Here is a 13,057-nt window from a genome sequence, read left to right on the forward strand (position 1 = left end):
AAAGAGATGGACGATGAGAACTGGGAGCCAGGATGGTATTACTACTCAGAAATGTCTGTGGTTACCCATCACAGGGGCCACGTACCAACACCAGTCTACAACTAAATGTAGATCACACAAATAAAAAGGAAAGTAGCTATGTTTACTGAAACTGTTTAGTGTCGAGGCAGCTAAATAGCACATTGGATTGAGAGCAAGGCCTAGAGATGGGAGTTCCTAGGTTCAAATCTGGCCTCAGACACTTCCTAGGTGTGTGACCCTGGACATGTCACTACCAATTGCCTACCTTTTGCTGCTTGTCTGACTTAGAATTGATATTAAGACAGAAAATAAGGGTTTAAAAAAAAAGAAAATGAAAGATAGCTTAGTCTGAAAGTATGCAACAGAAATGAACACAGTTCTATTAAAAAGATAATAAAACTGTTCCACAAACAAACAAAAAAATCCTTTATGCAAGTTCTAGGGTAGTGATGGCAAACCTTTTAGAGACCTTTAAGTGCCCAAACTGCAACCTTCATGCTGCATGCTAGTCATCCCCTTATCCCAGACGGGGAAGGAGGAAGCACTCCCATGAGGCTCAGGGGCACAGCCTCCTCTACCATGCATGCTATAGGTTCACCAACATGGTTCTAGGGCATTCTATTCTTGCTTTCCACAAAAACAAAACAAAACAAAAATCAACCAGGAAGGGGAAAAACAAATTTGAAAAATACTTCTTCACTTTATTGATAAATAAAGTAAATGAGGGGGCAGCTGGGTAGCTTAGTGGATTGACAGCCAGGCCTAGAGACGGGAGGTCCTAGGTTCAAATCTGGCCTCAGACACTTCCCAGCTGTGTGACCCTGAGCAAGTCACTTAACTCCCATTGCCTAGCCCTTACCACTCTTCTGCCTAGGAACCAATACACCGTATTGATTCCAAGACGGAAGGCAAGGGTTTTTAAAATAAACAAATAAATTAATTAATTAAAAAATAAAGTAAATGAAAACCATAAAACTAATCCCTAAAAAAATTCACAGCAGGGATTATCAGCTGGAAATGGTCTTAAGGTATCAAGACCATCCAGACCCCTGATACCACAAATGAGCAAACCAAGGCTTAGAGAGGGGGAATAGCTTACACAATGGCACAGCTTCTTGTAGGATTGCAGATAAAGAGCTAGAAGGGGCTTCAGAGGCCAGTCTCTACTGTCCTCGTTTTATAGCTGTGGAAATTGAGACTAAAAGGGTTAAAATGATTTGCCCAAGGTCATACAGGTAACAGGAATCAGGTAGGATTTGAAGTCAGGTCCTCTGACCCTCAGATTCAGTGCTCTTTCCACCTTATCCTGCTGTTGGAACCAGCACTAGAGCCCAGGCCATCTGACCCATAGTTTAGTGGTCTTTCATTATGATTCACTTTAAATCTCTCTGCAAAGTTCAGGGAACACTGGAAAAGAACAAGATGCTCAAAATTCAGTACCAGTCAAATAGCAGTGCCAGTCAATTAACATTCAGCCAATTTACAAAGAAACTTTAAGACTTGAGTTACTTGAAGTCAATGTGTCTTCTCTAGTTCTGCATTCCCCCCAAACCTAAGACAGTGTGCTATTGCATAGGGTAGGTGCTTAATAAATATTTGGTGAATGAATGAATGATATATAAGAAAAATGCCCCAAAGGTTGGTGGGCAGTTCACCAAACCACAGTTGAGAGTTAAGTAAAGCTTAGAAATCTCTGGTATACCTTTGACCCAGCCATAGCACTGCTGGGTCTGTACCCCAAAGAGATAATGGACACAAAGACTTGTACAAAAATATTCATAGCTGCGCTCTTTGTGGTGGCCCAAAACTGGAAAACGAGGGGATGCCCATCAATTGGGGAATGGCTGAACAAACTGTGGTATATGTTGGTGATGGAATACTATTGTGCTAAAAGGAATAATAAAGTGGAGAAGTTCCATGGAGACTGGAACAACCTCCAGGAAGTGATGCAGAGCGAGAGGAGCAGAACCAGGAGAACATTGTACACAGAGACTAATACACTGTGGTATAATCGAATGTAATGGACTTCTCCATTAGTGGCGGTGTAATGTCCCTGAACAACTTGCAGGGATCCAGGAGAAAAAAACACCATTCATAAGCAAAGGATAAACTATGGGAGTGGAAACACCGAGAAAAAGCAACTGCCTGAATACAGAGGTTGAGGGGACATGACAGAGGATAGACTCTAAATGAACACTCTAATGCAAATACTATCAACAAAGCAATGGGTTCAAATCAAGAAAACATCTAATGCCCAGTGGACTTACGCGTCGGCTATGGGGGGTGGAGGGGGGAGGAAAAGAAAATGATCTATGTCTTTAACGAATAATGCTTGGAAATGATCAAATAAAATATATTTAAAAAAAAAAATAAAGGGCTTAATATATGCCAAAAAAAAAAAAAGAAATCTCTGGTATACTCTAAGTTAAGAGTATAAACAGTGTAATTTACCTAATTCTAAATTAATCTGAGATAGCAATTTAGCTTCAATTCTATTACAGGTCGCGATTTTTGATGGCCAACATCTGTGGTCACCAATACCTAGTCTTACTCTGTTGGGACAATAGCATCACAAAGTGATAAGCTCTTGCCTACTTCAGGTGCCTTCTCTTCAAGATTCCCAAATCCTTATTCATCTTTCAACATGCTAGTCTCTTGTCTTTTCATCAACGTGGCAACATTGATGATTTAGCTTTTTATCTATGACCACTCTAATGGAATAATGAGATTCTCTCCCATATCTGGTATTGAGAGGAAAAATAGATTTATAAAAAAGAAGCTAGTGAAAATTTGTTATTAAAATTTTTTAAATAATTAAATTAAAAATAAGAAGTAAAAGGAACATTAGAAATGAATAAATTTTCTTTGTGTTGACATCACTTCAGATGGCATGTTTATGTCCATAAAATCACCAAACTTACTGCAAGAAGGGTAGCAAGCACCATCCTCCCAAAATAACAGAGTAAAGAGGGGGCCAACCCTTCCTGTACACAGAGGTGGGAAAGGGGCCCTTTGATTGGAAACTTGTGGTTTCTGATGGTGGGTTAAAAAAGTTAATTTTCTGAAAAACAGCTAAGCTCCCAGGGAAAATTAAACTGAGGCTGAATGTGATGGGCCCAACTGCAAGTCTAAGAGAATCCTGCTCATTCAGAGGGAAGCATTTTTAACTGGGAGAAGGAGAGAAAAGACCAAGTGATCTTGTTCTAAGTTTCATCCTTTTCTTTCTTTAAAGACAATTAAAATGTGAAAGATATAAACAAAATAGCACAAAACAACAACAACAGTTACCTCTGTCTGTGCCTTAGGGTCTCCTGCCTTGGCCTTTTCCAGAACATCTTCAAAGGATAGTTCAATATCTTCTTTCCTCATCTCTTCAAAAGGAAAAACCAGACACAAAGCATGGGTCAGAACTTTAGAAGTAAAACCAGTTTCTACTCAATGATTCATTCAACTAACATTTACCAAGGAATATACTGTTTATGTGGTAAAATTACTATTTTTGAAGCCCTGTGGTGGGGACTGTGGGTGGATGCTTTAAAGATGAAGGGGGATGTAGTCTTGCCCTCAGGAAGCTTATAGTCTAGTACAGCAGGATGAGATTTAAGCAAATAAACAAACTACAAAGTATAGAGTGAGAGTTATTATAAAGGCTACAAGAGTGAGCTGATCAAAGCATCTTCTAAAGAGATAAAAATCCTACTTTTTTTCTTTTCTTTCATAAAACCAGGCGGGATATTACAAGTACAGATACAATGGAAGCAAAAAAGTCAACTCATGGGGAGATAAGGTATATTATGTATGTGTATATGAATATGTATAATTATATGAATATATATTTGTTATTGCACATATGTATACAATTATAACAAAATGTTATAAATACATATATATGCATACATATATTTTTTTACTAAAGAAATATCTATACATACACATTTTTCTTCCTTATAAGCAGGTCTTTTTTTTTTAAGTTTTTACCTTCCATCTTAAAATGACTACTGTGGATTGGTTCCAAGGCAGAAGAGTAGTAAGGGCTAGGCAATGGAGGTTAAGTGACCTACCAAGGGTCACACAGCTAGAAAGTGTCTGAGGCCCGATTTGAACTTAGGACCTTCTGTCTCTGGGCCTGGCCCTCAATCCACTGAGCCACTAAGCTGTTCCCTTCAGCAAATCTTTAAGCCCTTGTTTTGTAACTAGGCTCCTTTCATGGGCCTGAGCCTGCCAGAGAAATGAGCAGAATCCCAAATATAAGTTACCAAGATTAAGAAACTGTAATGTAAAGGTCATTTCATCAGACTACGAGAATGACCTTTGGGAGTCTGGTCCATATTCATCTGGTTGGAAGCTTTGTTCCCAATAGAGGAAATACATAATGTGGAAGATTATAGCTGTTTACTACAAGGCCAATTAAAAATTTTTAACACTGAATAAAATGTCCAGAATGGAAAATAAATGTGGCACCATGGAAAGCATGCTGGATTTGGAGTTAGAGGACTTAATTTCAAATCCCTCTTCTGCTCCTTACTAACTGTGTGACCTTGGGGAAGACAAACAAAACAAACCCCAAACTCCTGGCCTCAGTTTCCTCACCTGTAAAATGAGAGTGCTGGCCTATATCAACATATATTAGATACTAAAAATACAGAGATGAAAGTGACACAGTTCATACCACCAAGAAAATGACAAAATTCTTTCATTTTATATAGGATGAAACTAAGACCCAGAGATGAGAAATGACAAAATGTTGCCAGAGAGAAGACTAGAATTCTATTTTGCATCCCATTCCCATCCTCCCCTGCCCCAGTTTCACTTAAATCATGGATGATGGACCCAAAGTGGCATAACAGAAAGAATCCTGGAGCTGGAGTCAGGAAAGACCTGGTTTCCTCTAGTGATAACAAGCTACATGCCAATGGACAAGTCCTAGGCTTGAAATTCAGGTTCTTCCTCTGTAAAATGGGGACAGTACCTAGCATGTCTGCCTCAAGAGGCTGTTGTGAGGATCAAAGAAGATAAGGTGTACTTCCTTACACATTGGAAGACAGAACTGGCCCCAGATATGATTTCACATTCTTGTCTTTTTTTTTTTAAAGGCATTAGATGATTTTTAAAAAGATCTAATAGCTGAAATAATGGTTTTAGCTCAAAATTTAAAAAGAAAAACAAATATTTCATTCCTTTAGTCTTAAAATTGATACCAAAAATCTATTACAAAATATAAGAGCAGTTAAGGCTAGGCTTTATTGGGGTAAAGTGACTTGCCCAGGTGACACAGGTAGGAAGTGTCTGGGGTCATATCTCTCATTTCCAGACTGGTATGATTAATTTTTAACAATTATTCATAGCACTGCAAAAACAAAACAAAACACATTTAAAATTATTTTGGCTTCAATCTGACAAGTTATAATGTTTCAGCAAATACACAAATGCCAAACTAATATTTGAGATCAATTCCAACTTTTTCCACTGAGGGAAAAGTTGTCTGAATTTACTGCTTTTCAACAAAAACAGGAATTTAGAACCACCGAATGTCATAGCAGAAAGAGAGTTTAAAGACGATCAGAACCAATTTCCTCTTTTTACAGTGGAGGTTAACTAAGGGACTTGTGGACAATATGGTTAAGTAATAAGGATACAAGCTGTGATATGGAAGTGGCACAGATTTAGAGCTACAAGGATCTTAAAAGGTCCTCTAGTCCTGTCCCTCTCATTTTAAAGATGAGGAAACTGAGGCATCCAGAGAAAAATATCTTGAGTTCATGGCCATACAAGTTAAAGTATGGCTGTGTTAGAATTAGAACCCTGGTCCATTGACCCTCAATGCAAAGATGGTCATTGCTAAACAGGAGGGTAAAAATAAATCAGGTTACTAGAAGAAATGACAACCAGTTAACACAAGTTTTAATTTCCAAATATTACATCAGGAAGGCTGGAAGGGATCACTTAGAAATTCAGCCAGAGCCATGGCATTCACTGACTTGAGAGCAGGAATGTCTTATGGGGTGGGAGATGTATTTAGGAGTGTCCCAGGAAAAACACAAGCACCAATCATGCAATGTTAGCAACTGGGCAAACCCAGCTGCAGTTAGAACAGCATCAAGAAACACGCTTAGGAAGATGACAGAATCAAGGGTTATAAGGGTCACCCAGGCAAAGTCAGAGCATTTGCTAACATGTTGGCTTTTGGTTAGGAAAAATCTTTTCTCTTTAAGTCTTCTCTAAGTTAAACATTCCCAATTTCTTTGACCAATCTTTTTATGAAGAAGTTCTGAGTCACTGTAACATCTTAATGCCAAGTACAGTACAGAAACTCACAAAAGCACCTATTGAATTCAATGGAAGATGGTGTTGATGTACTTTTTTAAAAATGGAGTTCAAAGAAAAAATTCATGGAATGGCTTTTTCCTTTAAACAGCATCATTGTTGGAATGGACCCTTGTGTTCCTAATAAGGGTCCCTTGATTTACAATCCATGACAACAGAGAGAGAAAGGGAGAGAGAGGGGAGAAGGGGAGAGAGAGAGAGAGAGAGAGACAGAGAGACAGAGACAGAGACAGAAAGCATGAAAACACATCTCTTAGGAGGGAATCTTACCTTTGGTACTTCTGACAAGCCTAATCTGGTGGCATTCTCACTGATCTGTTTTTAGTGCATTATTCAAATTCCAGTGCAGATGGCCAGGATACAGTAAGACATATTTTTTGTGTTGTTTCTTCATTAACATTATTGCTGCTGTCAATACATTTAAATTTCTTAATGTGTCGCTGGCCTCATGCCAAAGGCTTACAGCAAAAGCATGCAATTTTAAACTTCTAATAAACATGAAATGGTAGGCATTTCAAATTTCATCAGGAAGAAAAAAAGAACACAAACTTAGGTGTTAGGAGACCTGGGATCTCACTGTAGCTCTGCTACTTACTAGCTAACATACTATCTAGGGCTATAGCTCCTGGTCCCCAGGTTCCACATCTGTCAGCATGCCCCAGGCAGCTTTAATCTATTAGGGCTAGAGACAAAACAAGTTAAATGATTTCTTACATTATTATTTCCATGAGCTCAAAATTCCAAAGACCTAGTATAGTTCACAATGCTTTGTAATCTTCCTAGAAGCCTTTCTGACTGTCCCTCCTGGGTCTCTTAGGCTAGATTTTTATCCAGGTCACATCTAATCATAGTACCCCAAGGCTCTGTGCCCATTTCTCTTATGCCTCTATATTTCATCTGAAGATCTCATTAAGTGAATTCAACTGTCATCTCTATGTAGATAATTCTCACATCTACCTGTCCAGCCCAAATCTTTCCCTTGACCTCTAGTCTTACATCTCCAACTGGTTACTGGACATCTCAAACCAGATGTCCTCAAAACTCAACAAGCCCCAAATTCTATGCATTTGTCTTGCCACCAAATCCTTCCATCTTCCTAACTTCCCTATTACTGTACTAAAAGGGTACAAGCATTGTCCCTAGTTGCCCAAACTCAAAATTCAGGTGTCATCCTCGACTTATCACTCACTCTCCTACAGCCAATCATTTGCCAAGATCTGTCAATGTTACCTTTGTTACACCTCTCATTCATGCCACTTCTCTCCTCTAACATTGCCATCACATTGTTGCAGACTCTCCTCACCTCATACCTGGTCTATTGCCATACCCTGCCAGCAAGCCTCTCTCCATTCTAGACTATCTTCTACTTGGCTGTCAAAGTTATTTTCCTCAAGTACAGTCTAACTATGTTAACTCCTATCCTATTCAATCAACTTAAAGTTACCAGCAGGCTTCCAGGCACCCAGACTCACACACCAGGTGCCACCCTCGACTTCACACTCTTTCATCCATTCCCTGTTGTCCAACCTACATGACTATTGATTGCTGCCAAATCATGTTGATTCTACCCCTTTCATCCGCTTTCAGATATACCTCCTTCTCTTCTCTGGTTCAGGTTATCATCTCACTCCTGGACCACTACATAGCTTTCTGGCTGATTCCTTTACTTGATCTCAAGGACTTGAGTTAAAGCAAAATACCTCAGTTCAGGTTTTCTAGAAAAAGGATATTCAAGAAATGACATGATTATGAGCTTTATTGTTTGTTATGTGACTCAGTAAGCAGGCAAACAAAGCATATATTCATCCATTTATTCATTCATCCATCCATCTGCACATGTGCATATACACATTATATAGAAATATAATTAAAGTTTTTTCCCATATACAAGAAACTCACCCCAGTCTGAGAAGTAGAGAGATATGTTGGGAAGGGAAAATCTCTTAAGGTGGGATTCACATGGCAAGATGTATCTTAAAAATGGGCTTGGTTGAGAACAGGTAAATCAGTGCCAGATTCAGAAAGAGGGCATCTCAAATCAGACCCAGATCTAGTGGAAAGTTCTTGGGGTTCTTTATTAATATCAGGCTTGGGTGAAGCTCAGGAAGAAACACTTTCTTTATCAGGCCCACAGACCAATGGAAGGGGTTAATGCTAACTAAGGGAGAAGGAGGAAAATGACTCAAGGACCCTGCAGTAGGTCAAGAATTCATTTCATGAAAAACTGCAGGCCTTATCCACCTGACTCAGAGTTACTGGAAAAGTACAAACTCTCTGTTTTGACTCTATGCTTCTATGGGCATTAGGATCACTTAAGTGATTCAGTCTTGGCATTCTAACATTAAATATGACATCACATCATAATCCAATAATATAAAGTTTGAAATTATCACACTGGTCTCCCTGCCTTAGGTCTGTTCCCCCTCTAGTCCATTCAGCTATCAAAGTGATCTTTCTAAAATGCAGGTCTGACCACATCATCCCCCTATTCAGCAAATTTCAGTGATGCCATATTACCTCCAGGATCAAAGAGAAAAATACTCTAGCTTTTAAAGCCCTTCCTTCCCAGTTTCCTCCACCTTCCACTTCTCCATATGCTCTATAACCCAGTTATGAGGGTCCCTTAATGTTCCTTGGATAAGAACTTTCTCACTTGGCATTTTTACTGGCTATCCCTCATGCCCTGCTCTCCTTCCTCATTTCCTCCCGGCTTCCTTGGTTTCCTTCAAGTCACAGCTAAAGTCCCATTTTCTGTAAGTAGCATTTTCCCAGTTCTCTTAAATCTCTAAGCCTTCCTTCTGAGAAGATCTCCAAGTTATCCAATATCTATTTTGTTTGCACATTGTTGTTTGCATGTTTACTCTCTCATTAAACTGAAAGCTCCTTGAGGGCAGGGTGCTTTTTGGGCTTTCCTGATATCCCCAGGATTTAGCACAGAATGCTAGTAGGTATTTCATAGTAGGTATTTAAAAAAGCTTATGGACTTGTACATAATGCCATTTGCTAAAATACTTAGGATGCTAAACTCTCCAATCTGGCAATCTATACTGCTCAAATAGTCATTTTCAGGCTGGAATTACTTTTCTACGTTGAGATTCATTGAGTTGATTCTAGAAGCAAAATTGCTGAAGTTAGTTTCGACACTTTTAGGCAAAGAAGAAAGGGAATGTTTGAGTCCTGTACTCAAAGATGTCACTTAAAATTGCCATAATCATTACTTGAGTCATGCCAGAATGGAATAATGATTCTCTCAGGATAGGTAAAAGTTTGGCTTAAAAGTCTTTAATGAAGCTGGGTTCTCAGAAATAGGTAGTGGCTCCATCCTACAGAATTCCTGAGGTATCTTTTGGTATCTTTCTCATAGAAACAATAGGGAAAAGGTTACGGCTGAGTCTTAAATGTAAATTTAAATTCAGCCTTTATTAAGCACTAGACATAGCACTAGGAACTACAGGAATCAAATATGATCCAGTGCTTGCCCTCAAAGAATTCATAATCTAAGAAGGGTATGAAAGAGATATATACATGCAAGTAAAGCTGGTAAGCTTCAGTGAAGAAGGTGACACCTGATTTTGTTCTTAAAGAAGAAAGTGGCCCTCATAGAAGGAGGGGATGGGACCAAAGCATAGATAGTATGGTGGAGAGAGAAAGATTGAGTCCAATTTTTCTCCCCCAGAAGATGATCCTGACTGAGCAATCAACATTACACAAGTGTGATTCATATCAGTTTGCTTACAGATTAAACAGATTTCAACTGTGTATTCTTGGGCAAGTAAGTTATTTTTTCTCTATGGTCCTCAGTTTCTTTATAAGATGAAGGGGTTGAACTGCTTGACCTTTAAGGCTTCTTCTGTTCCATATCTCCTGATTTTATGATTCCTGGCTGCTCTCTCTTTCCTGTTTTATTTGTGAAGCCTTAAATTTGCTTACATACCATTCACTGCTAAGAATAGGGGTACTGAAGGCGAATGACTATTTTTTAAAAATTTTAATTAGTCAATTTAGAACATTATTCCTTGGTTACAAGAATCATATTATTTCCCTCACCTCCCTCACCCCTTCCCATAACCAACGCACAATCCCACTGTGTTTTACATGTGTCCTTGATCAGAACCTATTTCCATGTTGTTGATGTTTCCACTAGGATGATCATTTAGAGTCTACATCCCCAATCATATCCCCTTGACCCATGTAATCAAGCAGTTATTTTTCTACTTCCAATTTTTCCTCTGAATGTGGATAGTTTTTTCTCATAGATACCTCCAAGTTGTTCAGGATCACTGCATTGCCATTAATGGAGAAGTCCATTACATTTGATTGTACCACAGTGTATCAGTCTCTGTGTACAATGTTTTCCCGGTTCTGCTCCTCTCACTCTGCATCACTTCCTGCAGGTTGTTCCAGTTCCCATTGAATTCCTCCACTTTATTATTCCTTTGAGCACAATAGTATTCCATCACCAACATATACCACAATTTGGTCAGCCATTCCCCAATTGAAGGGCAACCCCTCATTTTCCAATTTTTTGCCACCACAAAGAGTGCAGCTATGAATATTCTTATACAAGTCTTTTTCCTTATTATCTCTTTGGGGTATAAACCCAGCAGTGCTATGGCTGGATCAAAGGGCAGACAGTCTTTTATTGCCCTTTGGGCATAGTTCCAAATTGCTCTCCAGAATGGCTAGATCAATTCACAACTCCACCAGCAATGCATTAATGTCCCAACTTTGCCACATCCCCTCCAACGTTCATTACTTTCCTTTGCTATCATGTTACCAATCTGCTAGGTGTGAAGTGATATCTCAGAATTGCTTTGATTTGCATCACTCTGATTATTAGAGATTTAGAACACTTTTTCATGTGCTTATTAATAGTTTTGATTTCTTCATCTGAAAATTGCCTATTCATGTCCCTTGCCCATTTATCAAGTGGCGAATAGCTTAATTTTTTGTACAATTGATTTAGCTCTTTATAAATTTAAGTAATTAGATCTTTCCCAGAGGTCTTTGTTATGAAGATTTTTTTCCCAATTTGTTGGTTCCCTTCTAATTTTGGTTACATTGGTTTTGTTTGTACAAAACCTTTTTAATTTAATGTAATCAAAATTATTTATTTTACATTTTGTGATTTTTTTGTAACTATTGCTTGGTCTTAAAATCTTTCCTTTCCCAAAGATCTGACATGTATACTCTTCTGTGCTCACCTAATTTACTTATAGTTTCCTTCTTTATATTCAGGTCATTCATCCATTCTGAGTTTATCTTGGTTTAGGGTGTGAGATGTTAATCCAACAATCTCTCCCATATTGTCTTCCAATTTTCCTAGAAGATTTTATTAGTGTATTTTTGTCCAAAAAGTGGGGATCTTTGGGTTTATCATAGACTGTCTTGCTGAGGTCATTTACCCCAAAGTCTATTCCACTGATCCTCCTTTCTCTTAGCCAGTATCAAATTGTTTTGATGACCACTGCTTTATAGTATAGTTTGAGATCTGAGACTGCAAGTCCTCCTTCCTTTGCATTTTTTTCATGATTTCCCTGCATATCCTTGACCTTTTGTTCTTCCAAATGAACTTTGTTATGGTTTTTTCTAATTCAGTAAAAAAGTTTTTGGTAGTTCAATGGATATGGCATTAAATAAGTAAATAAGTTTGGGTAGGATGGTCATTTTTATTATGTTAGCTCGTTCCACCCATGAGCAGTTAATGTTTTTCCAGTTGTTTAGATCTAGTTTTAATTGTGTGGAAAGTGTTTTGTAGTTGTATTCATATAGTTCCTGTTTGTCTTGGCAGATCGATTCCTAAGTATTTTATATTGTCTAGGGTGATTTTAAATGAAATTTCTCTTTCTAATTCTTGTTGCTGAGATGTGTTGGAGATATATAGAAATGCTGATGACTTAATGTGGGATTATTTTGTATCCTGCAACTTTCCTAAAGTTGTTGATTACTTCCACTAGCTTTTTAGTTGATTCTCTAGGATTCTTTAAATAGACCATCATATCATCGGCAAAGAGTGATAGCTTGGTCTCCTCATTGCCAATTTTAATACCTTCAATTTCTTTTTCTTCTCTAATTGCTACTGCTAGTGTTTCTAGTACAATGTTAAATAATAGAGGTGATAATGGGCATCCTTGTTTCACTCCTGATCTTATTGAGAAGGCTTCTAGTTTATCCCCATTGCAGATGATGTCTGTTGATGGTTTTATATAAATACTGTTTATTATTTTTAGGAAAGGCCCTTCTATTCCTATGGTTTCTCGTGTTTTCAATAGGAATTAGTGTTCTATTTTGTCAAAGGCTTTTTCTGCATCTATTGATATAATCACGTTATTTTTGTTGGTTTGCTTGTTGATATGGTCAGTTATGTGGATGGTTTTCCTAATATTGAACCATCCTTGCATTCCTGGTATAAATCCCACCTGATCATTATGAATAACCCTCATGATCACTTTCTTTAAGATTTTTGCATCTATGTTCATTAAGGAGATTGGTCTATAGTTTTCTTTTTCTGTTTTTGACCTGCCTGGCTTTGGAATCAGTACCATATTTGTGTCATAAAAGGAATTTGGTAGAACTCCTTCTTTGCTTATTATGTCAAATAGTTTATATAGCATTGGGATTAGTTGTTCTCTGAATGTTTGATAGAATTTACTTGTGAATCCATCAGGCCCTGGGGATTTTTTCTTAGGGAGTTCTTTGATGGTTTATTTAA

General features: G+C 38.1%; 1 protein-coding gene across 2 annotated transcripts in view; it reads right to left on the reverse strand.

The window, feature by feature from the left end:
- WFS1 (wolframin ER transmembrane glycoprotein) overlaps positions 1-13,057 on the reverse strand; it is a 54,258-nt gene that overhangs the window by 11,563 nt on the left and 29,638 nt on the right. For both annotated transcript variants that reach the window (XM_001371937.4, XM_007496756.3), the window contains exon 3: positions 3,310-3,392. In XM_001371937.4, coding sequence (XP_001371974.1) covers positions 3,310-3,392 — 83 coding nt within the window. The remainder of the gene's footprint in view (positions 1-3,309; positions 3,393-13,057) is intronic.

Source organism: Monodelphis domestica, chromosome 6 (assembly GCF_027887165.1).
Source record: "Monodelphis domestica isolate mMonDom1 chromosome 6, mMonDom1.pri, whole genome shotgun sequence".
Classification (NCBI taxonomy): Eukaryota; Metazoa; Chordata; class Mammalia; order Didelphimorphia; family Didelphidae; genus Monodelphis; species Monodelphis domestica.